This window comes from Gadus macrocephalus, chromosome 22 (genome assembly GCF_031168955.1).
Source record: "Gadus macrocephalus chromosome 22, ASM3116895v1".
Taxonomy (NCBI): domain Eukaryota; kingdom Metazoa; phylum Chordata; class Actinopteri; order Gadiformes; family Gadidae; genus Gadus; species Gadus macrocephalus.
Window position 1 is genome coordinate 2,406,102 of NC_082403.1, and position 26,962 is coordinate 2,433,063.

The following is a 26,962-nucleotide window of genomic DNA, read 5'->3' on the forward strand; positions in this document are numbered from 1 at the left end:
ATAGTCTCTGGTCACACAAAGCCCAATAACTACACTAAATGAAATTAACTAACCTAAATAAAGTATCATGGAAATATTTTCTTATTTTCTTTCTGGATTTTATTGACCAAATAACGCAAAACAAGAATACAGCGATTTTTATATTTGGATGATTAAAAAAAATATTAATCTTTGATCCAACATTCTTTATAAAAATACAAAAAAAAGTATCTATGCTAAAGCGTCCTAGCTCGATTGTGCTAGCCTGTGTAACGAGGTTGGGTTGCCATGGTTTCCAAGCATCAGTGAAAGATTGCAGGTTTAAGCCAGTGAGTTAATCAAATCTATCACAAATACAGCGATCTATTGATTTACAATTCTTACGGATTAATGGTTGTTATCAAAATGAAGTTCAGTATGAATCTTATTGTAATAAAGCAAATATAGCATATTTAGTTAGCTGAAGCCCCAAGCCTGTTTGTAAGGTGTGATGGAAAATCTACATGTTATGTTCAGGGTCTTATAAAATGTAATTCTTAGTGTTTCATGTGATGTAATCTGGTTTCACATCCCGTTCTTGGAATCTTGCTATTCTGCAAGGTCTTCTAAATATGTAATTCTTAGTGTTTCATGTGATGTAATCTGGTTTCACATTCCGTTTCCGTGTTGTCTGTAGTTTGGTTTGGGCCTGTTTTACTTGACCCCCTGGGGAGCGTAGAGAAGCAAAGGGTGATGAGGAACAGCCTCAACCACCTTCTTAACCTCTGAAGAAACTTCAATCAATAGATTAACATCTGGTTAACAAAGGCTTTTGGTTTATTGGAGGCCAACTGCCCTCAAGGATCCGATCTAAGTGTATAAAAGCTCCTGACTTTAGCTTCTCAGCGGACTTCTCCCCAGCGTACCTTGAGTATGAAGTAACACGCAAAGAGAAGCTCCCATCTGAGGCCTCCGATTATTGTAATGTTTACCTGTTGTGTTGTTTGTTGATGCATGTTGTGATGTATCTTTGTTCGTACTTTTATCACAAATATATATGATCATTAATTGTCAACAGTATTGTGTGCTTTTTGCATCTAAATATCTCATCTGTCTTAGACGCAAACTCTGATAGAGAAATTGCCGCGACAAAGGATTATAAATGTACTGCGATCCACTCCATCCTGGTTTAGGAAGCTGAACGTGAGAAACCTCTTCATGATTTAACTTTGACCCTAAACAGCAAGGAAGCCAGCATTAAACATTATCATATATTATCACACATTATCACTGTGATGATTTACTCTTAATATATACTGTGATGATTTACTGTTAACATATGTCTGTTAATGTTAATCTATTAGTGTGAAGAAGTACTGTTAGAATATTACTGTGATGAAGTACTGTTCAAATATGACTGTTAATCTATAACTATGATGAAGTACTGTTAAAGTATTACTATCACTGTGATAAAGTAGACTGCAAATAAATATAACTGTAAACATATGAGTCTGAATAAGTATTGTAAAGTGGTAAAGTACTGACTGTGGTCAGAGGTTGGGCCTCAGGAGCCGGATTCTGCCCCTCAGTGTTCTCAGAGCTGGTGTCAGAACCTGGGAAGTATCAGAATGGGAGGAGGTGAAGTCATGAGCTAGATGTATCTAGATCTATAGAGCTGTATAGTCCAGTGAGCTAGATGTATCTAGTTCTATAGAGCTGCATAGTCCAGTGAGCGAGATGTATCTAGATCTATAGAGCTGTATAGTCCAGTGAGCTAGATGTATCTAGATCTATAGAGCTGTAAAGTCCAGTGAGCTAGATGTATCTAGATCTATAGAGCTGTATAGTCCAGTGAGCTAGATGTATCTAGATCTATAGAGCTGTATAGTCCAGTGAGCTAGATGTATCTAGATCTATAGAGCTGTATAGTCCAGTGAGCTAGATGTATCTAGATCTATAGAGCTGTATAGTCCAGTGAGCTAGATGTATCTAGATCTATAGAGCTGTATAGTCCAGTGAGCTAGATGTATCTAGATCTATAGAGCTGTATAGTCCAGTGAGCTAGATGTATCTAGATCTATAGAGCTGTATAGTCCAGTGAGCTAGATGTATCTAGATCAGAGCTGTATAGTCCTGTGAGCTAGATGTATCTAGATCTATAGAGCTGTATAGTTCAGTGAGCTAGATGTATCTAGATCTATAGAGCTTTATAGTCCAGTGAATTTTACTCACCAACTGGTTTATGTCGCTTGTCTGAATCTAAGGATCAAAATAAATGTTTAGCGTTGTAAAAGTGGTGAATATCCTGATGTTATTATTATATATTTTATATTCTTAATGCCACACCGTCACTTTGGACATTGGAGGAGGTTCATCATTCAGAGGTGGAGAGGTTTCTACCACCAGACCACCAGTGTGTGAAGACAACCAATCAGATCGTAGGAAGGGGACAGGAAGTAGGAGCAGGTGGAGATCAGGTATTTGTCCTTCTGGAAAGTTGTATCCGCTCACCGTTCCTCTTCTGGTACACAAAGACTCCAACAACAGCAGCAGCAGCAACAACAGCCACAACAGCAACGCCAGCAAGGATGAAAACAAGGATGGGACCCTTGCCTTGAAGGTAAATCAAGAAAAAATAAATAAAGTGTGTAATGAAAGATTTGGAAAGAAACCCTCCCCAATCCATCCCTCCATCCTTGGACCACATGTCAATAGATACGTGATGCTACACACACGACTAACACAACGTCAGTGTAACTATTCCTCTAGAGCTCAGGGACTGATCTGAGCCTAGCCCTATTCATAGAACTCATTTACCCACAATCCACCCTGTTCTGCTGCAGTGAGCTACTCCTGAGAGCTGTGTGTTTACCCAGTAGCTTCAGCAGTGTCCAGGTACACCTGGCAGTGGTTGTGATGAGGTCAGGTGGAGGTGGTGAGACATGTGTTCCCCACCTCCATCCCCTCCAACACCAGTCTTACCCCCGTTGGTCCTGATGAGGTCGGGGTCCAGGGGGGTGGAGATGTCCTCGATGCCTTTCAGCTGGACCACACACTCGTACCTCCCCCAGTCCTCCTGTGGGACGGCCTTGAGGTTGAGGTCCACGCTGACCTGGAAGGTCCCGTCGTGGTTGGGGAGGACCTCCCCGGGGTCCACCTGCTCATGGAGCTCCTGGCCGTCTCTCCTCCAGAACACCACCACCCTGTCAGGGTAGAAGCCTGTAGCATGGCACACCACTGGGGAGGAGGGGCTCCTCTGGAGCAGAGACACCCGCGGACGATCTGGAGAGAGAGAGAGGGGGGGAGAGGGAGAGAGAGAGGGGGGAGAGAGAGAGAGAGAGAGAGAGAGAGAGAGAGAGAGAGAGAGAGAGAGAGAGAGAGAGAGAGAGAGAGAGAGAGAGAGAGAGAGAGATTATTTAATAATGTAAACACGTGTTCTTGTCATGTAATATATAATATATATTCTATATTTAATATTCTTCCATAAAGCGCTGATCTGCGTCCCCTGCGGGGGGGGTGGGGGGGGGAGAGAAAACATAGACTCAGAGACATGAGTCTGTTGACGCCCAGCACCAGGTCATGTGACTCTACCTGTTCTCTGCAGAGTGCTCTTCCCAGAGGACAGGAACGCCTTCAACACACCAACACACTCCTTGGTGTAGTAGTACTTCTGGTATTGTAATCTAGCTTCATCCTCATTCCATATCAGTGTGGTGGGGACAGCCTGAGGTACTGCAGCGACCCAGGTCAGGGTCTTCAGGTCCAACGACATGTAGTCCTCTCCATCATAACCATACTGGTTATAACCATCAGTAGAATCATCCTCATCATCCCACTCACAACCATACATCTGCTGATATAAGTGGATACCTGAGAGAGAGAGAGAGAGAGAGAGAGAGAGAGAGAGAGAGAGAGAGAGAGAGAGAGAGATTTGATTTTGAAAAAAACTTTATTCAACGTTTCTTTCAACAATTAACCTTTTAACACAGACAACAAAAACTTTAGGTTAGACAGCAATAAATAATAAATAACTAAATAAACAAACTCAAATAAAACAGTTAAAAAAACAACAACAACAAAACCATTGACAAGTGCAAAGTGACTCGTTCAAGCTGACGTTATGAGAGACAGCAGGCACACTGCTTTATATACCCTCTTCATCCTCAACATTGCTTAGCTCTTTTGCTAGTCTCTGCCCAATTTTTTTCAATCTGTAATACTCCTTCTCAGTGAAACCTCCCTCCCCTCTGATGTTCATCTGATATTTTACAGATAGCAACAGCATTTTTTTGTCTGCGAAATGTTTATCATACTGGACATTCTTCATATTTTTTGTTCTTTTCAAGAACACCTGTATACTATGTACTGAGTACATCCCATCCAGCTGTGAAGCAGAAACCAGTGGTGAGTCAGTGAGGGGCTGGCTGTCTGTTACACAGTCCACCATCTCCTCCTCCTCCTCACTGGACTCTGTCTCTTCACCACTAGACTCTGTCTGCACCTCCTTCTCCTCCCCATCTGCTGTTTTCTTGGCTTTAGAGCCACAGGTTTCACTGGTCTGTTTCCTTTTAAGAAGGGGAGCCTTACACCTACTGTCTTCCTCCTCCATCAACCCACCCTCACTGTCACTCTGCTCTACTGCAGCAGAGCTGGGCCCAGCCTCTACACGCTCTGCTGGTTCTGTAACATTGTCCCCCTTCTCCTGAACACCACACTCATTTTTTCCATTGTCAACACATAATAGAAAAGCCATTTCTGGATTTTCCCCACACTGCTTTGCAGTTACAACATTTTCTTCTGTGATCTCAATGCTTGCAGTCCGCTGTTTTACAGCGTCCACATCTTTGGAGGGGCCTGCTGTCGCCTCAGCAGGTTCAGGCCGATTTTTTGGGGCTATTTCCGGGCAAGCTCTGACTAAATGCCCTTCTTTCCCGCAGCCAAAACACTTCAGAGTTCCAGAATTTACAAACACAGCATAGTCAAAATCATCCACTCTTAATTGAAAAACTAAACTCATTTCACTGTCCTTCTTGTTCAGAATCATGTGCACTTGCCGTCTATGTGACACGACATGCCGCAGCAGGGGAGACTTGCAGCCTGACGGCAGCTTCCTGATTGGAGACATTATTTTCCCGTGCCTCGATAGTTCCCGAACCAGAACCTCGTCGCCGATGAACGGAGGGATGTTAGAAATAGTAATCCTCGCTGCCGGCGTTGTAAGCGGAGACACGGACACAAACAAATCATTCACAACGATCCCAGATTCCACCACTTGGTATGCCTTGGCCACGCTGTCCACAAAAATAACGACCCCTCCGTTCATCCGGGCCGCGGACTTGATGCTGCTGTGCCCGACAACGTCTGCCACTGCCAGACTGCAGTCCTCCACTGAACACGGGAAGGTGGTGGTGATCTTGAAGCCATGCTTGCGGCTGAGCCCCTCGAAAACCGCCATACTCTCGACGCACCGACCAGCGGCCGCTGGTCGATCGCGAAAAAACACCCCAAAGTAGCACCAAAAAACACCAAACACCTCGCAAAACCTTCACCCAACCATATATACAACATTTACCGAAAGAAACTATGAAAAAAGTTCGCAAAAACTTCTCAATATCGCTCTCACACACGCTCCGCTCTGCTCCGCAAATCACGCACCTTCCGCTCAATCAGAGAGAGAGAGAGAGAGAGAGAGAGAGAGAGAGAGAGAGAGAGAGAGAGAGAGAGAGAGAGAGAGAGAGAGAGAGAGAGAGAGAGAGAGAGAGAGAGAGAGAGAGAGAGAGAGAACTTGTATTTCATTCTTCATTAACATTAAATAAACACAGACATCACAACACAAACCACATGAACATTATGATAACAATAACTAACATTAATAAATAAGACCGGCCAGAGCTCTACACCGCCCTTCAGCCTACTACACCACCCTACACCGCCAAACAACACGCTGCACCTCCCTACACCACCCTACAGCACCCTACAGCACCCTACACCGCCCTACACCACCCTGCAGCACCCTATAGCACCCTACACCACCCTACACCGCCAAACACCACCCTACACCGCCACACACCACCCTATAATGCCCTACACCACCCTACACCCCCCTACACTGGCCAACACCACAATACACCACCCTACAGTCCCCTACACCGCCAAACAACACGCTGCACCTCCCTACACCACCCTACACACCCTACCCCACCCTACACACCCTACACCACCCTACACCACCCCACACCACCCTACACCGCCCTACACCACCCTACACCACCCTACACCGCCCTACACCACCCCACACCTCCCTACACCGCCCTACACCACCCTACACCACCCTACACCACCCCACACCTCCCTCAGCCCTTCATCTGACCAATAGAGTGGACATATATAAACACATCTATACTCATGGACACATGCCACGGTCGTTAGACCGGGCATTCCAGCCGATAGCCCCGGATCTTTATACTTATGGACAATAATAATAATGCTGATATATCCCCGCAGACGGCGTAGAGTATACTTCTTAAGCCCAGTTCAGACCAAAGATTCACCTTGCAACGGCTTGCAACGAGACGGTTTTAGAACGTCGCAGGGGCGGTGTGAACGGGTCGTTGCAAGCCGTTGCAAGGAGTTGCAAGGCGTTGCAAGGAGTCGCCAGAGATTGAACATGTCAAATCGCAAGGTCCAGTTTTAGAACGCGGCGATTTAACTATTCCTCTTCAGCCAATCACAGCACAGAACAACTTGTACGTCACGGCATTACTCCGTCCCGGTACCGTACTGTCCACTCCAGCTTAAAAAGATCCGAAGTCGAGCCGACGTCAGATGTGAGTTGTCCAGATTGGCGTAGGCACCCTGTTTCTGCCGCTGAAGTACCCAACTGCGGCTCCATATTCTTGGCTTTATAACTCGCCGTCTTCTCCTTTTCATGATTAAAGCCACAGCAAAAACTGCGACCATTTCACTCTCACTAACATAATTAGGCCTGTTTATAATTAAGTTATCCATCTCCAAGTAGTTGAGCCGATGGTGAACTAAGACAGATCAATCTGAAATTCAACTAACGGAAAATGCAATGTATCCAACAACGGGTAATCTAAACTAACTGTAAGCTCCAGCTATTTACTCCAATGCAGATGTAGTGGAGAATGACAAAACTTAGTAACTCTAGCCTACTCTCAAGTAAAATAAAAAGAAAACTAATTGCAAACCTAACTAATCGCAAACCTAACTAATCCCTAACCTACGCAAATGATGATGTTGCGGCTCTCAGCTGTGCCAGAGCGTTCACAGTTGCTATGGAAACCACCTGGCGTTGCAGCCCGTTGCAGCGCGTTGCAGCCAACACAGTCTCACTCCGAGAACGTCAAATACCGACTGTTGGCAAAGGCCCTTTAGCGTCGGTGACTGACGGGAAAGGTACCCTTTTTATTCGGTCGGTGACGGTAAAGGTACCCTTCGGCGTCTTCTGCATACGGAATGGGGGGTGCCTCACTACGTCTCTAATAGACGATGTGAGCATCTTTCCTATTGGATAGTTTTTTAGGATATTCTTCTGTGAAAATGGCGGACATACTTTTTATCCTGGGTGGAAAATATGATATTTTAGAATAGTTACACCATTAAAAGTGTTTATGTAAAAAAAATTAGCGAGAAATGTGCATTTTACTTTCATAATCGTCGTTCGGCGAATGTGAAGGATGTTTGGTTTGATAGATATGACGAAGAATATTTCATCGGGCGATAATGGCCGGCGTACAGGCATCCCAGGCTCACGAAAATAGGTGACACTGTCACGTTATTTAATCTATTGAAACGTGATCAGGTACACGTATTTTCTAAATGTTCGTGTCAAAAAGCAACATTTTCAAACTCATGCATATCAATTGGAAGTATTTGTCGTGATTTGTCACTAAGCACGACTTCCATCTAAGGTTCTGTCCGGGAGCTTTCTCCCTATTGTCCCTTAAGGAGCTCCGTACAGAACATTTATTGTTAAAAATTGTCTGTGATAACTAAGAAAATGACAGCTTTTCCAGTCTCACCAATATGCGCACAGATCGCACGGTTTGACACTTTCAAGATGCGTGCAGTAGCCTACATACGGCAAATGACCATTTCGTGTGCATACGATACGCAAAACCCAGCATTAACTACTGTGGAGGGCGGATACGTCCATTTCGCGTGCATATGATACGAAAAACCCAGCATTAACTGAATGGGAGATGCAATATTTTAGGACAGATTCACCATTTAACGTGTTTCTAATGACATTTCTAGCGAGAAATGTACTTTTCCCTTGAATAATCCTCAGTCAGTGAATGTGTATGATCTTTATTAATCTTTATTATCTGAATGGGAAATGCAGCTCACGTGTTTCCTGCTTTTGTGTTATTAAACCGTTACTTTATGTAACTTTTAATGATATCATCTTGTTAGAAACACGTACGTTTTCGTGAACACTGGATTACGTCGCATTTCAACATAAAATAGCGTGTTACACACACACACACACACACACACACACACACACACACACAGGCGTTGAAGTGTTACCTGCAAGACCTAATGGTTCAGAATGTGGTGGAAAAACAGTTTTTGAGATAGGAAGGTCCTACCGCCCTGAAATTTGAATACCTTATTCTAAGGCCTAACTGGGACCCCGGCACCGAAACTTGGCCCGGTCGGACCCCGAGGGCCGGAATGGGGGGCCCTTCCTGCCCTAAACTTGGCCCAGTCGGACCTTGAGTGCCGGAAGGGGGGGCCTGGACTTTCATAATCCTCGCTTGGTGACTGTAAAGGATGTTTGGTCAGATGTTATGACGAAGAATCATAATGTGAATGTGAATATTCTATAAATGTCTTGATATCATCTTTCGTCTCAACACTTCTGCTGCAGCCGCTTAAAGTATCACTCTGAGAACCTTAAAATATGAATCAATTCATTAGAAGTATGAAAATATCTTCCCGGTTACGTAACGGGGCAAACAAGGTGTCCTTTGACATCTACGTTTCGAGGCGATTGCAACAGTGCCACACATGATCATATTTGAATATGTTTCGGGGTAGTAATTAGCTGTCGATTTTGGAGGCCTTTATCAATAATGACCAGCTATAGATTTGCTTCCCGATGGAGATTTTTGACAAATTACATGTTATTTAGCATCTACACGTTAAGCTGAGTCCAATGAGATCAAGCTCGCCCTCTTGCTACACCAAGATCATGTCCTAGACCTAGGTGTACCATGTAAAATACATGTTACCATTTTCTAGAGTGTCATGCTTGGTGTCATTGGACTCAACTCAACGTGTAGAGGCTAAATAACATGTAATTTGTCACAAATTTCTATCGGGAAGCAAATCAATAGCTGCTCATTATTGATTAAGGCCTCCAATTTCGACAGCTAATTACTACCATTAAACATGTTCGAATATGCTCATGTGTGGCACCGTTGCAATCGCCTGGAAGCGTAGATGTTGAAGGACACCTTGTTCTCCCTCTTACGTCACCGGGAAGATATTTACATGCTTTTGATTGACTAATGAATTGATTCAGCTATTCCCCCAGAAGTCTGGGGTCAAAAGGTCAAAAGGAGCCGGCACCACGCCGCTTATGAGTCAAAAGTTAATGTGTATTTCTCTCATACATTTTGTCATTATTAAAGAGAGGCCTGATTCTCAGATATGCAGGTTGGATGGCTACGGTGTAGGTCTGGGAATAACTTCAGGCCAAAATCTTGCAAGCGAGCCGCTGGGTGCAGGTGCAACGAGATGGAGCACTTGCTGAGTCATTTCCTGTAGGACCGGAGCCACAGGTTGAAGCGTATGCGTCCTTTGAGACCCCCTTTGATATATAAGAGACCTCAAAGTAAAGCTTACTTAAATGTCGTCGACCCAGTCACCTATTGCATCACTTCCTTTAGGGCTTCGGCCTCCTAATTGATCATTGTAGTATAATTGAATGCCCTCTTTCATATATATGATACCTCCACCACTGGGACGTGGCAACAATTCTCCAAATCCATATGGGGAGGGGGGGGTGATGCTTGTGGACAGTAGGGTTGTACACTAGACATAAATAGGAAGAAAACTCAGGAGAAGGAATGACCTCTCATAAATATTTATTTAATAAATAAAACAAATAACCCTGCCTCGTTAAATCAATGAGCTTGGTGTTTTGCTTTCAAAAATAGGTTATAGAAGAAGTCTAAACTGCAGAAAATAAATACCTTGGAATATCCGTCTATTTTTTAACCATCGGACACTAGTTTACGACAAAAACAACACAAATTACGGCAGCTCATTTGCCGCGTGGTTTTTAGAGCCATGTAAGGATTAGAGGGGCTGGTGGATAGCAACCACCATAGCAACCATGACGGTCAAGTGACTGGATTCAGCCCCGTTGAAAAAAATAGAATACCACCCTCAGGAGATTAATGATATTTAAATGATTATGACCATGAAGTCTTTATTTGCATGGGTTTACATTTCGTTCTGTGTAGCATGGAAAAATCGGAGAAACACTCCCATTCGGAATGCATTGGTTTACATTTCTTTCTTTGGAGCACAGTTATTTTTATTTATTTTCAGTTTTTGAGGAGGTGCTTCAAAGATGCTAATTTTTCTGCAATAATCCAAAATCAAATGGAAAAACCCGTTGGCTTTTTGTCAAGGGAACCCAGGGCGACGCTCACGTCCGGGTTGGCCAACACGCGTCATCCCTCCACCACTATACTGTAATAACGCATGTTGAAGTTGAATGATAATGAATTAATTTATTCTTTATTCTGCCTTAGTATTTATTTATTTGGCAGCGAAATGCAGTGTGTGTGTGTGTGTGTGTGTGTGTGTGTGTGTGTGTGTGTGTGTGTGTGTGTGTGTGTGTGTGTGTGTGTGCGCGTGTGTATAACACGCTATTTTATGTTGAAATGCGACGTAATCCAGTGTTCACGAAAACGTACGTGTTTCTAACAAGATGATATCATTAAAAGTTACATAAAGTAACGGTTTAATAACACAAAAGCAGGAAACACGTGAGCTGCATTTCCCATTCAGATAATAAAGATTAATAAAGATCATACACATTCACTGACTGAGGATTATTCAAGGGAAAAGTACATTTCTCGCTAGAAATGTCATTAGAAACACGTTAAATGGTGAATCTGTCCTAAAATATTGCATCTCCCATTCAGTTAATGCTGGGTTTTTCGTATCATATGCACGCGAAATGGACGTATCCGCCCTCCACAGTAGTTAATGCTGGGTTTTGCGTATCGTATGCACACGAAATGGTCATTTGGCGTATGTAGGCTACTGCACGCATCTTGAAAGTGTCAAACCGTGCGATCTGTGCGCATATTGGTGAGACTGGAAAAGCTGTCATATTCTTAGTTATCACAGACAATTTTTAACAATAAATGTTCTGTACGGAGCTCCTTAAGGGACAATAGGGAGAAAGCTCCCGGACAGAACCTTAGATGGAAGTCGTGCTTAGTGACAAATCACGACAAATACTTCCAATTGATATGCATGAGTTTGAAAATTTTGCTTTTTGACACGAACATTTAGAAAATACGTGTACCTGATCACGTTTCAATAGATTAAATAACGTGACAGTGTCACCTATTTTCGTGAGCCCGGGATGCCTGTACGCCGGCCATTATCGCCCGATGAAATATTCTTCGTCATATCTATCAAACCAAACATCCTTCACATTCGCCGAACGACGATTATGAAAGTAAAATGCACATTTCTCGCTAAAAATGTTTACATAAACACTTTTAATGGTGTAACTATTCTAAAATATCATATTTTCCACCCAGGATAAAAAGTATGTCCGCCATTTTCACAGAAGAATATCCTAAAAAACTATCCAATAGGAAAGATGCTCACATCGTCTATTAGAGACGTAGTGAGGCACCCCCCATTCCGTATGCAGAAGACGCCGAAGGGTACCTTTACCGTCACCGACCGAATAAAAAGGGTACCTTTCCCGTCAGTCACCGACGCTAAAGGGCCTTTGCCAACAGTCGGTATTTGACGTTCTCGGAGTGAGACTGTGTTGTTGCAGCCGGTGTGAACTATGGCAAGCCATCCCCGCCAGAAAACGGCATCATTTAGACGCGTATCACCTTCATTACGCCGTAAAAAACGCCGTAAAATGTAGAAAAACGCCGTATTTTACGCCGTCATGCGCAAAAAAGCGCCACTTTTTACGCCGCAATTAAGCCTTTCAAGAGCGCGCGTAAAAAGCGCAGTTTTGAACATCAAACCGCGCGTAAAATACGGCGCTTTTGTGCACATCACAACGCCATAAAATACGGCGTCTCTCTAGTATGCTAATAATCTCTGCCCTTCTTTTCTCTCAGCCAATGCATTTGAAGTGTTTGCGCCCAATCGCTGAACAAGACAAGCAGACCAAATCAGTTTAGCACAGATCTGCTTTGAGGAGTTCTCCTCTCATTTGTTGTTAGTTGTAGCGTCATATCGATATATATTAGTAAATCCAGTTCCTACAGTGTGGTAACCGTGGCCGTGGCCCAATCGATAGAGACGCTTGCTCTGTAGGCAAGAGGTTGTTTAAAAATAAATAATAATAATACATATAAAGACGTTTCAAACGTTCCATCGAGTCTCTCGCATTCTACAATGGGCAGCTTTATTGTTTCCCATGGGAGCCGGCGAAACTAGATTTCTTCTTCGAAGGTTGTGCTCCACACAGAACCTCCTCACCATCATAACGGAGTAGGCCTACTTCGGGGCACCAGAATGCTTTAGAGCGGTACTGATCGCGTCGTGTCTTTCCAGTGTCAAATAGTTCACGAATAAAATCACCATTAGGTTCAAGTGCGGCCATAACTAAGGCTAAATATAATTAGACAGTCTATTGCTGGTTTAGGTGGTTGGCTCTTTTTTCTTCGCTGCGTTCTGCCTTCTGGTATAGCCTATAACTATAAATGTATCTGTTTTTGTAGGCCCTATTTGTTTTTCTGTTTCGGGTTTTAAAAACCAACACACAAACACAAAATCAAATGCCGTTTATTTGTTTATTCCTTTTGCCCTTTTTCAGTTTCAAAACCAAATCAGAAAAACCAAAAAACAATCCTGTTAATTGTTTTTTCTGATTTTGTTATAAATCGGAATATTCAAAGAACGAACCATACACGGAATCTCCTACCTCATCACTTTACTGACACACAATGTGTGGCAGTAAAGTGACAGGATCATTCCATAGACAAAAATCTTTCCATCTAACTAATTTAATTTAGGAGGATAGTCATTGCACAGATGTAAGTTAACCAAGTATTCTCATTATAGCCTAGTTATATCCTAGTTTTGCATATTTATACAGTGCATCCTATTTTCATATTTCATGTGGCATCTGTATTTTTATGTAGGCTACAGCATCTGTATTTTAAATGTAGCTTATATCTTCTTTTTACATTTTACCTTTTGCTGAGGTGGGCACTGTATTAGCCTACTGTATAGGCTGTCTGTATTTGTGTAAGAGTTATTTGTATTGTGTAACCTGCTGGATTATGAAAGTTAGTTTGGGGTAAATAAAGTGTCTGTCTGTCTGTCTGTCTGTCTGTCTGTCTGTCTGTCTGTCTGTCTGTCTGTCTGTCTGTCTGTCTGTCTGTCTGTCTGTCTGTCTGTCTGTCTGTCTGTCTGTCTGTCTGTCTGTCTGTCTGTCTGTCTGTCTGTCTGTCTGTCTGTCTGTCTGTCTGTCTGTCTGTCTGTCTGTCTGTCTGTCTGTCTGTCTGTCTGTCTGTCTGTCTGTCTGTCTGTCTGTCTGTCTGTCTGTCTGTCTGTCTGTCTGTCTGTCTGTCTGTCTGTCTGTCTGTCTGTCTGTCTGTCTGTCTGTCTGTCTGTCTGTCTGTCTGTCTGTCTGTCTGTCTGTCTGTCTGTCTGTCTGTCTGTCTGTCTGTCTGTCTGTCTGTCTGTCTGTCTGTCTGTCTGTCTGTCTGTCTGTCTGTCTGTCTGTCTGTCTGTCTGTCTGTCTGTCTGTCTGTCTGTCTGTCTGTCTGTCTGTCTGTCTGTCTGTCTGTCTGTCTGTCTGTCTGTCTGTCTGTCTGTCTGTCTGTCTGTCTGTCTGTCTGTCTGTCTGTCTGTCTGTCTGTCTGTCTGTCTGTCTGTCTGTCTGTCTGTCTGTCTGTCTGTCTGTCTGTCTGTCTGAAAATGCAGTGAAAAATGTACGCACGGTGCGTTCAGGATTAGGACTGATATTATGTCGGCATAGGCCTAATCAATCGGGTTTTAATATTTGAAGCATTCATATCAGTCTATTCTTTTCGTAGGCTACTCTGCTGTTGGCCTTGATGGGGAGATATTTTTTTGCTTCCATGCACAAATAGTTGAATCCAACAACATTCCTGCGTCTCCAGAGCCCATTTAAGCACCGCGTCAGACTTAGGCCCCGTCCACACGAAGCCGAAACGGGCGAAACCGTTACGGTTTCGATCTATCCGGTTTCGAAGTATCTCCGTAAAGACGAAGCCAAGCGAAACCGGATAGATCTGTAGAAACGCTGTAGTAAACATTCCAGGCCCATAAGGGGCGCTGCTTCTGGTACACAAATCCAGAAGAAGAAGAGGCGAGCATGCGCATAAAGGCTGCCCCCCGAACCACTAACAACACAAACAAACAGCTCTTCTACGATGGCGAACTAGATTCTCAATAAATAATGGCTTAGCAACCCAACAAGGGACATGATATGCTGCAGAACGATTACAAGCTTGTAGTCCGCCATCATCTTTTTTGTTGTGATTTCTGAGACTCCGCGGGCTTAATAGCCATTGGCTAGGAGGTCGAGGGGTGGGGCGATGACGTCATGGTTTGCGGTTTCAGTCGGTTTCAGGCGTCCACACGAAACCAAAACGAAACCGGATAGATTTGAAACCACCTCCGAGGGTGGTTTCAGAAGTTTGCGGTTTCGGTCAGCGGATTCGCCGGCTTCGTGTGGACGGAAGGCCGAACCGTACAAGACCTTTGCGGTTTCGCCATGAAATCGGCTTCGTGTGGACGGGGCCTCAGTAGACTGTTACAAGCCTCTGAACGTTGTTAGAGCATGGCTCCCCAGTTCATCAGTGTCTCTCTCTATGGCTCCCTCTCACTCCTTTCCACTGTGTATTTATATCGATTGAACAAGAGAGGATGTTACGATAACTCCGCGAAAATAAAGGCTCCATGGCTGTAATAATTTAAATATAATTAACTTATAAAGCGTGTAACAAGACACCTAGATGATCCGGCTGGCTGACTAAAAAGGCACTGAATTTGGAACTTATAACACAGGAGGTCTGGCTTGCGGACTAAAAAGCATTGCGATCATAAAAGCGTGACTTTCTGACAAAAGCACAAATCTGACAATAAATGGATTCGATCCGACAACCTCTTCCCTACATAGCAAGCGTCTCTATCGACTGCACCACGGTTATCACAACGTTCAAACTGCATTTACTAATATATATATCTCAATGAATATGACGCTACAACTAACGCCAAATGAGAGGAGATCTGGGTTGAACTGATTTGGTCTGCTTGTCTTGTTCAGCGATTGGGCGCAAACACTTCAAATGCATTTGCTGAGAGAAAAGAAGGGCGGAGTTTATTAGCATACTAGAGAAACGCCGTATTTTACGGCGTTGTGATGTGCACAAAAGCGCCGTATTTTACGCGCGGTTTGATGTTCAAAACGGCGCTTTTTACGTGCGCTCTTGAAAGGCTCAATTGCGGCGTAAAAAGCGGCGCTTTTTTGCGCATGACGGCGTATTTTACGGCGTTTTTTACGGCATAATTAAGGTGATACGCGTCTAAATGATGCCGTTTTCTGGCGGGGATGGCTTGCCATAGTGAACTGCCCAGTTTTTGCATCCACAGATGCAACATTGTAGCCAGTGGAAACCACAACATTCTGACGTGTCCATATATGGGCAGATTTAGAATAATTTGTTTAAAAAATGTTGCAAATTCAACGTCGGTATTCTTTCTTCTCTATGCAGAGCGCATCTCATCGATATTGCTGTTTCGTTCTGCTAGCCTTTTAGTGAGATCAGAGAGTGTTGAGAAGGACACAGGGGGCGGTTGGGAGGGGCGGGGTTAGTAAGGCAGTAGAGACATGCAGCAGACCCAGACGGGGTATTGACGGGCTGGCCACAGGGTCCAGAAGACCCCCTTCAGCCAGAACAGGTCACCTGGTGGCCGGGGGGGGGGAGAGAGAGACAGAGATGTTATTAATAGTGGGTGTAAGGGAATACTACTAACACAGCGTGTGGGCGGGTTTGTGTGCATTTTTCATGTGTGTGTGTTGATATATGCATTTGTGTGTTTATCTCTGTGTGTGTGTGTGTGTGTGTGTGTGTGTGTGTGTGTGTGTGTGTGTGTGTGTGTGTGTGTGTTTAGGAGTATGGTGAATCTTTATCATGGGGTTAAATGATGGACATCTCCATGTGAGAGGTGAGACAGTAGATATAAACTTACCTCCTGTCTGGTTAAATTTCTTCTTCAGATTCACAATGCTGGCTTTGGAGGTCTGCTGGGCACCCTGAGCTATTCCAGTGCTCCTCTCAATGTAGTCGGGGTCCTCTCTGGCGAACCGCTCCATCCAGTCCTGTGTGAGGACTATTCCCTGGATGTTGCTGTCATAGTATCCAATCTGAACTCCATCCACCGTCCCAACAGCAACAAACTCTGGGAAGGTTGAGAGTCCAGACGACGCCGTGTAGAAATAATGCAGAGAGTGAAGCACTGTAGACAGACAGGTTAATACGGGACATCACTGTAGAGTGTAGACAGACAGACAGACAGACAGACAGACAGACAGGTTAATACGGTACATCACCGTAGACAGACAGGTTAATACGGTACATCACTGTAGACAGACAGACAGACAGGTTAATACGGTACATCACTGTAGACAGACAGACAGACAGGTTAATACGGTACATCACTGTAGACAGACAGACAGACAGGTTAATACGGTACATCACTGTAGACAGACAGACAGACAGGTTAATACGGTACATCACTATAGACAGACAGACAGACAGGTTATTACGGTACATCACTGAAGACAGAGAGACAGACAGACAGGTTAATACGGTACATCACTGTAGACAGACAGACAGACAGGTTAATACGGTACATCACTGTAGACAGACAGACAGGTTAATACGGTACATCACTGTACACAGACAGACAGGTTACTACTGTGTATCACTGGAGACAGACAGACAGACATGCGATTAATGTCCATCCCTCTAGTCTAGACCAGGGGTCGGCAACTAAGTTTGGCCTCGGGACAATATTTTTTCCAGCCAGTAGGTGGCGGGCCAGAACATTATCAAAGGCTAGTTCAAGGAATTGATTGATGAAAGTGCATCTGGAACTGCAAAGCAGGTCCGTCAGCTGGCTTAGTCATATGCTTAACAAGCACTAGATGACTCTTAAAAGACGTACATATGAACAAGTGTATGCCCTAATCACATAAATGTCATGCCTGATCACGTTGGGTAGAGGTGTTGCTTCATTGCAGTGATATCATCATGATCAGTTCTAACTGAAGAGAAAGTGATATCCGCGAGCTGCTGATCATGTGAGAGACGGTGATGCAGTCGTATTAAACAAGGCGTTGAAAGATGGTGCGATCTACGAGAAAGACGCAGAGGAACTGTCCTTATGGCCCCTCCCCCCTGTCATATGGCCCCGCCCCCTGTCACATGGCTCCGCCACCTGACTGGCCGTAATGTAGGAACCTTCAGTTTGATCTTATTGACGCCCAAACATCTCACTGTAGCCCACAGCACTGGCTGTCCAGACCTTCAACTGAACACAACCTGCTGCCTCTTCTTAATCATCACGGCTGACATGAATAATAATCTATTATTTAAATAATTATTACAATGTTTACTATTACAAGTATATTTGTGAATTTCTGTATTAGATTACGGCATTTTAACTATCTTCACATTGCCATCATTGGAATGATAATAATTAATATAATATAATAATATAATTATTGAATTTCATAACAATATATTGATAGCAATGATAATAATTATATTATTGTGTGTCTGCGTGTGTATATGTGTGTGTGCGCGTGCATGATGATTCTCCAAGAACGTTGACAAGTTAAAAATAAAATAACTGAGTGTTAATATAATATTTTGGATTAAAAGTAGACTTAAAGTACACATCGGATTCCTTCCTAACTGAAGTTTAATGTTTGGTTCTGATAATAGACTGGTTTCGTTTTCACAGTTGAACCCAGAATACATGTTCTTATATTAGTTTAAATACTCACAGTTAAAGCTGAATCATGTTGTGGATTATCCTCTTTACAGAGGATAATCAAATGATTTTCAACAAAATTAGGGAATGTAACAATGTCTCTTAGTCTACAGGGACCATGAACCAACCTTTTGGAAAGACAGTATTGAAAAGTAAAAAACTGTCTTCAGTCTTACCTGAGGACACACCGTGACCAAAGACCAACAGCAGCAGCCCCGTTAGCGCCTTCATATCGATGTATTCAGAAGAACAGCTCGATGAGATTATCCACAGAGACGTGACTCCGACTCCAGCATCAGACGCACTGACCAGGAAACCTGCGAACAAGAGACGGATCACGAGGGAGAGGCCGGTCTGGACCAATAGGAATTCAATACGGCTGAGACGTCATTGGTTTCCAGGAGAACTTAAAAGTGAAACAAACTAAACACATATGTTTGTCAATGTGTGTTTGTGTGTTTTTATTGGCGTGTGTGTGTGTGTGTGTGTGTGTGTGTGTGTGTGTGACTGTCAATCGTTTTCAGGAGAACTTCAAAGTGAAACTAATTTAACACACACCCACACAGACACACCAAACACCAAACACACGCACACACACACGCACAAACACACTGTAACTGCGATCAAGCTTCGTGTGACCCTGAAATAATTGTTCTGACAACATCATAGTCAGCTGTATAATGTTCAGCTATACATAATGTTCACTTATAAATAATGTTCAGAAAAATAGAATGTTCAGATATACATTATATCCAGCATAGTGTTTAGCTATATCTAACCTTCATCTATATAATGTTTGGATAGATATAGTTCAGTGTTTGTACTTAAGTGTTGTTGAGGTGTGTGTTTGTGACGTGTATGCGAAAAAATAAATAAAAAATAAATCAGCTTGTACCCTACGATTTGTTCAGGTGCCACTGATAAACCCGTTGTGTTTTTTTAAAATAGTTTCAAAAAGTAACTGGAAGGGATCTACCCCACACAACACATATATCGTCATAATGGGTTTCGTAATGACACTGAGACGGTCCATACAGGCATGTACGGAGTCGTACAGGTTCAAACCAACGGGCAGACAGTAGTTTGGCTCCATGCGGTATAACTCAGCTCCAAAACCCCCACTCCATTGGGTGACACAGGCGCCTTCACGCCAGCGGACAACGTCTAGCTCAGGGCATACATTTTCACGGAATTGCATCCAATCATCGGAAAGCATACGCAGTACACAATAGCTGATCTTTGTGACAGGGTTCAGATGACCCGTGTTGTAGCAATGTTCATAACAATGATAAAAACAACCTGCAAATTCGTAGACTGTGTGTGTACTCTGGGCATATCCTTCTAGGAAGAATGGTCCATAATGAACCTCACCATGATTGAGAGCATGGTGAATCCCCACAATCCAACCCAAAACTCCAGGCAGGTTGTCAGCCCAACATCTAACCCAGAGTGCCCTCCATTTAAATCAATAAATGTCAGTTAAGTTACTATCTTTTGGTGAATAAGGGACCAAAAGGGTGATTTAGCTCACGGCTCACTGATGAAAGCCCTTGCATATGCAATGATATGAATTCTTAGAACTGGGTTTAGGTGGTTCCCCAAATGCGTAAGAGACTGCAAAAATTGCAAAGCAAACAATTTCTGTTCCCTCTTTCTTCATTTGTCACGTGAAGTCGTTCCCCATTTGGTAATTCTTTCCCATTATTGACAGATTTGTTCTCAATCATCCTCAACATGTTGATTCGGTGTCCCCATACAGGAAATAGGTGGAATCAAGATGCTTATTATATTTAATTAATGTATTTGTTTATTTCCTTGTTCTCAAATTCCGAGTTGGTTGGTTGACACTTCATGAAGACCAAAGCCTTACAGAGAGTGCAACGCACACCTACTCACTGTCAGACAGTCAGTCAGTCAGTCAGTCAGTCAGTCAGTCAGCCAGTCAGTCAGACAGACAGACCGACCGTACGACAGGCACACGCACACTTGTGTATCAGGACGCTAGTGGAGGAAGATCATAAGAAATATATACTCTACCCACACTAACGCTGGTCAGGGCTGTGGATCTCACACACACACACACACACACACACACACACACACACACACACACACACACACACACACACACACACACACACACACACACACACACACACACACACACACACACACACACACACACACACACACACACACACACACACACACAAAAATGTGGTTATTGTTATGCCCACCGTTTTGTAATGACTTGAATTACTAACCGTACGACTCGACAAACAAATACGATGGCTGCATCCGTAACGAGATGTATTTTCTTATTTGTACCACGTTGGTCATTTTATCGTAAATTAAACACTTGATTACATTGCTGCATTAATCTGGTCTCCCATTTATGCTATGCACTGTCTTTTTTTGCGTGCAATACAAAGTAAAGTTGTGGTGTTTGTTTTGGAGCTGGTTTTCTAAAGAGCCTAAAGTGTTAAGGTGACAGGACTAGGGGGCTCAAACGCTTGACACAGGGAGGCAGAGACGGCGAGGGGTGATGGAACAGAGGATGTATTTCTGCTTGGGGAACACAGTTTGGCATCGACAACCACCATTCGGACTTGTTATCATTAGTTGTGTTCAAATTTAATGAGATGAGACGTATCAAACTGTAGATAAGATTGTAATCGTATATTATTGATCTATTATTGGGATTCTGGTCACTAAAGATCACACACAAAAGGCTTTGGTCTCTTCAGTTTATGTACAAATACTACTAAACTGAGTACTGCTAATTTGTGTGTACTTTGTTTTATATTTATTATGTGTATATATACAAATATGTACAGTATGTATGTAATACATACTGTACTACATACAGTATGTATTACATACATGGCAGATGTCAGACATTAGATATAAACTTGCCTCCTCTCTGGTTAAAGCGCTCCTTCTGAGTCTTAAGCATGCCTTGGAAGTCCTGCTGCTGACTCACTAAGTATCCAGTTTCCCTCTCCAGGTAGTCGGGGTCATCTCTGGTGAGCTGGTCCACCCGGGCCGGTTTGGGGACAATTCTCTGGGTGTTGCTGTCAAAGTGAAAAAACTGAACCTCATCCATCGTCCCAACCGCAACAAACTCTGGGAAGGAGAGAGTCCAGACGACGCCATGTAGGAAATCCTCACAGACAGTCAGTCAGTCAGTCAGTCAGTCAGTCAGTCAGTCAGTCAGTCAGTCAGTCAGTCAGTCAGACAGACAGACAGACAGACAGACAGACAGACAGACAGACAGACAGACACACAGACAGACAGATAAAAAGCAGTCAGAACTAAACAGAATTTAGCAGGATCAGTTTCAAGTTCGAACGCCTTTATTTCCTTGTAGCCTATCACCTACTAGCTTTTATTTAAGAGAAGCACATCGTATGGCCACTGTGTGGAAGGCTACACATGCCCTTATCCAGAGCTGGTTAACCAGTACACAACGTTTAAAACGGAGCACAGTCGATGCCAACAGACGGTTACAACGTCAATCTATAGTAAAGGATGTGAGATGATGGTTGATTCTTTTATATTGAGTAAAACTTTCCTGTTCCGTCATGTTCATGAGCGTCACCAGTAAACCATACGTCATCAACTGGGCAAGTCTTGGGCAAATCTGGCCCCAGTTGCTGAACGGAAGCAGAATCATAAGAGCGGCATGAGGTGTCGTTCACGAGAACTTTCTGACGTCGCGAAAATGTTTTCCCCATAATTCCCAGCGATGTGAACGCGCCATAATACTGTACATCCCAGCAAACAGACAGGTGTATGGCCCCTCCCCCTGTCATATGGCTCCGCCCCCTGGCCGTACAGGTAATGTGGGAACCTTTTGTTTATCTAAAAACATGATTGAATCTTCATTATTATTAATTATTTTGATTCTAAATTAAACAGGAATTTGGTCGGAATTAAATTCTGTCAACCCTTAGGTTGGATTTGTTTGTACAACCTACAAAGAGATGAGTGGAAATAGGATTAAAAGTATATTTAAACGGATTCACTTCAAACTGAAGTTTAATGTTTGGCAGCGATAATAGATTATATTTATTTGATTTATGAACAACATCATCAAATTAATATTCAAAGTGAATGATTAATCATGTTGTGGATTAACTGGTCGCATTTGGGATGATAAGCGAATGGTTTTCAGTTTTTCAAGGAAATCTAACAACTAAATGTCTTCTATTCAGGGACCAGAAACAAACCTTTTGAAACGTTTGAAAAAAACTATTGAATAATAGTCAACTATTGATTAATAGTCAACTATGGAATAATAGTTTTGAACAGGACAAACTGTCATCAGTCTTACCTGAGGACACACCGTGACCAAAGACCAACAGCAGCAGCCCCGTTAGCGCCTTCATATCGATGTATTCAGAAGAACAGCTCGATGAGATTATCCACAGAGACGTGACTCTGACTCCAACATCAGACGCACTGATGCTCACACACTGTTACAGCGACCAAGTTTCATGTAACCCTTCATTAATTGTTCTTACAATATTATGTTCAGCTGGCTTTAATATATATTCAGCATTACATCATTATCAACAATGTTCAGCTCTACATAATGTTCACTTATACATAACGTTCAGAAAGATGTAACGTTCAATTATATATAATGTTGTGAAAAAGAGCCTCCCGACTCACTTCCACTTCGGGACGTAGCGGTCTAGGACGCAATGAAGGTCTTTGAGTAGGCCGCAAAAATTCAGCCAGCAGCAGAAATTAGTTGAAAAAACTGATTTATTTTCCAAGCTTGAAAAGTGCAATGGCAACGCCAAACAAAATACTTCGATAAACAAAACAAACAAGCAAAGTTCCATTAGTCTGAACATGTACCAGCCTCACAGCAAGCCGTCTCTCTATGCCTCCACCAACTTGAAAGCAGAAAATACCGGGCTTAAATAAAGCCAACCAATTACACAAAATGGTAGATACCAACTGCCATGGGGGTTCACCGACCCAAGTACCACAATACATTTATATTTTATAACGAAATCATAATCAACCAGACACTTCATTGCATATCTTAACAGTTTGCATCTTGATCATAAAGTTCACTGTTGCACAAATGCAAAATAGCATGATAATTAAACATAGAAAAATAACGTCCCCCCCTTTACAACCAGTCATGTTCCTGCATCCCCAATCAGGCTATGATTAACTTCCAGGTGCTCATGTTCGGGAAAAGGAGGGCTACCTTTTCACAAATGTTCAGCATATTTTTTAGCTATATCTAATCTTCATCCATATATATGTTTAGATGTATACAGTTCAGCTAAATGTGTTGATATGTGCGTTTATGAATGTGTGGTTGAATGTGTGTGTGTGTGTGTGTGTGTGTGTGTGTGTGTGTGTGTGTGTGTGTGTGTGTGTGTGTGTGTGTGTGTGTGTGTGTGTGTGTGTGTGTGTGTGTGTGCGCGTGCGTGCGTGCGTGCGTGCGTGTGCGTGTGTGTTTTGTCTTTCAGCATGAGACATCTGATATCAGGACGCTAGTGGAGGAAGATCATCAAAGATATGAACTCTGGTCACACAAAGCCCAATAACTTCACTAAATGAAAGGACCAAACCTATAAACAGTATATTGAGAATATTTTCAGATTTTTTGGGGGATTATATTGTCCAAATAACCCCAAACAAGAGTACAGCGATTTTTACATTTGGATGATTAAAAAAAACATTAATATTCAATCCAATTCCGATTTTTTGGTAAAAATACAAAAAAAAATATTCATGCTAGAGCAGCCTAGCTCGATTGTGCTAGCTTATGTTGCAAGGTCGTGTTGCCATGGTTTCCAAGCATCAGTGAAAGATTACAGGTTTAAGCCAGTGAGTTAATCAAATCTATCACAAATACAGTGATCTAATTGATTTACAATTTTTACGGATAAATGGTTGTTATCAAGATAAAGTTAAGTATGAATGTAATTGTTATTAAGCAAATATAGCATCTTTAGTTAGCTGAAGTCCCAAGCCTGTTTGTAAGGATTATAAATGAACTGCGATCCACTGCATCCTGGTTTAGGAAGCTGAACGTGAGAAGCCTCTTCATGATTTAACTACAAACCTAAACAGCAAGAAAGTACAAGTCAGTATTAAACATTAAACACATTATCAATGTGATGTTGTACTGTTAATATATTACTGTGATGATGCACTGTTAACATATGACTGTTAATGTTAATCTATTAGCGTGATGAAGTACTGTTAGAATATTACTGTGATGAAGTACTGTTCAAATATGATTGTTAATCTATTAAGGTATGGCCACACAGAACGCATTACGCGCGTAACGCGCCTAGCCTGCCGCTTGATCATTGTGTGTCACAAAAATGGTTCAACGCACCTAACGCGCCTACGGAGCTAGATGAGCCCGCCCAAAACGTATTGGCCCCCGCTACTTTTCTTTTGCTCCACAAACATGGCCGAGATCACCACCATCGCTGCGCTGTATTTGCTGTGGGAGTTCGAGAAGAGTAGTAAACCCAAACGCCGTCGTGTTTGGGTGCATGACATCCTCCGTAGGCGCTCACAGCTGGGTGAGTTTCACCACCTCCTCCAGGAACTCCGCCTGGATGACGGCCGGTTCCAGACGTATTTTCGGTTGACTGGGGCCATGTCTGATGACCTGCTAGCCCGGGTTGGTGCCAGGATCTACCGTCAGGACACCAACTACAGGCGCTCCATATCAGCTGCTGAGCGTCCGTCCTCCGTCTCTCTGCCAGTGACGTCGGGTCAAGCTCAACGCTGATTGGCTATCACGGATAAGCGTCACTCGTATGAGCGTAAAAAGAAAAAATTATTGAACTCCGCGAGTAGGTGCGTTGGGCGCGTTATTTAGGTGTGTAAAATACCTAAATCTAACGCGTTTAACGCGGTATTTTAGCGCGTGTCACGCATCTACACGCCTAAACCAATGGTTCCCGATGCAAAAATGCTGATTTTCTACACCTCTAACGTGCGTAACACGTTCAGTGTGGCCGTACCTTTACTGTGGTGAAGTACTTTTAATAGTTGCATTACTATTGCTGTGATAAAGTAGACTGCAAATAAATATAACTGTAAACATATGACTCTGAATAAGTATTGTAAAGTGGTAAAGTACTGACTGTGGTCAGAGGTTGGGCCTCAGGAGCCGGATTCTGCCCCTCAGTGTTCTCAGAGCTGGTGTCAGAACCTGGGAAGTATCAGAATGGGAGGAGGTGAAGTCATGAGCTAGATGTATCTAGATCTATAGAGCTGTATAGTCCAGTGAGCTAGATGTATCTAGATCTATAGAGCTGTATAGTCCAGTGAGCTAGATGTATCTAGATCTATAGAGCTGTATAGTCCAGTGAGCTAGATGTATCTAGATCTATAGAGCTGTATAGTCCAGTGAGCTAGATGTATCTAGATCTATAGAGCTGTATAGTCCAGTGAGATAGATGTATCTAGTTCTATAGAGCTGTATAGTCCAGTGAGCTAGATGTATCTAGATCTATAGAGCTATATAGTCCAGTGAGCTAGATGTATCTAGATATACAGAGCTGTATAACCCAGTGAGCTAGAAAAGTCACCAAGGTCTCTGTGTTGTAAGTGGTGTTAATCATAAGAACAGAACTGCAGTAAACACTCATTTTAATCACCAACTGGTTTGTGACCCTGGTCTGAATCTAAGGATCAAGAGAAATGATTAGTGTTGTAACAGTGGTGAATATCCTGATGTTATTATACTTTCATATTCTTAATGCCACAACATCTCAGTGGACATTGGAGGAGGTTCATCATTCAGAGGTGGAGAGGTTTCTACCACCAGACCACCAGTGTGTGATGACAACCAATCAGATCGTAGGAAGGGGACAGGAAGTAGGAGCAGGTGGAGTTCAAGTCTCAGTCCTCCTGGAGAGTTTGATCCACTCACCGTTCCTCTTCTTGTACAGAAGGACTCCAACAGCAGCAGCAGCAGCAGTGAGGAGGAGAACAACGAACCCAATGATGATGGGGATGGTGGGGCCACTCTTGACTTGAAGGTAAATCCAGACAATAAAATCAGGTGTTTAATAATAGATGTTGGACAGAGACCCTCCCCCATCCATCCCTCCATCATTGAACCACATGTCTATGGTCACGTGATGCTACACACACGACTAACACAACGTCAGTGTAACTATTCCTCTAGAATCTGTTCTGGAGCTCAGGGTCACTCAGGAACTGATCTGAGTCTAGCCCAATTCATAGAACTCATTTACCCACAATCCACCGTGTTCTGCTGCAGTGAGCTACTCCTGAGAGCTGTGTGTTTACCCAGTAGCTTCAGCAGTGTCCAGGTACACCTGGCAGTGGTTGTGATGAGGTCAGGTGGAGGTAGTGAGACATGTGTTCCCCACCTCCATCCCCTCCAACACCAGTCTTACCCCTGTTGGTCCTGATGAGGGCGGGGTCCAGGCGGGTGGAGATGTCCTCGATGCCTTTCAGCTGGACCACACACTCGTACCTCCCCCAGTCCTCCTGTGGGACGGCCTTGAGGTCCAGGTCCACGCTGACCTGGAAGGTCCCGTCGTGGTTGGGGAGGACCTCCCCGGGGTCCACCTGCTCATGGAGCTCCTGGCCGTCTCTCCTCCAGAACACCACCACCCTGTCAGGGTAGAAGGCTGTAGCATGGCACACCACTGGGGAGGAGGGGCACCTCTGGAGCAGAGACACCCGC

General features: G+C 43.3%; 2 protein-coding genes across 3 annotated transcripts in view; both read right to left on the minus strand.

Moving 5' to 3' along the window:
- Nucleotides 1–26,962, minus strand: part of LOC132451379 (uncharacterized) — a 291,272-nt gene that overhangs the window by 87,679 nt on the left and 176,631 nt on the right.
- On the minus strand, nt 75–18,624 carry LOC132451419 (major histocompatibility complex class I-related gene protein-like). 2 transcript variants are annotated; one of them, XM_060043972.1, is made up of 9 exons: nt 18,423–18,624; nt 16,438–16,704; nt 3,550–3,828; nt 2,941–3,240; nt 2,470–2,571; nt 2,191–2,217; nt 1,504–1,571; nt 1,113–1,193; nt 75–464 (listed from the first exon to the last, which is right to left on the minus strand). In XM_060043972.1, exons 1-8 carry the CDS (start codon nt 18,475–18,477, stop codon nt 1,182–1,184), a joined length of 1,110 nt encoding a protein of 369 aa, XP_059899955.1. In that variant the 5' UTR covers nt 18,478–18,624; the 3' UTR covers nt 75–464; nt 1,113–1,181. The 2 variants fall into 2 exon arrangements, with proteins under 2 accessions (XP_059899955.1, XP_059899956.1); XM_060043973.1 differs by lacking the exon at nt 2,191–2,217 and having other exon boundaries at nt 18,423–18,623.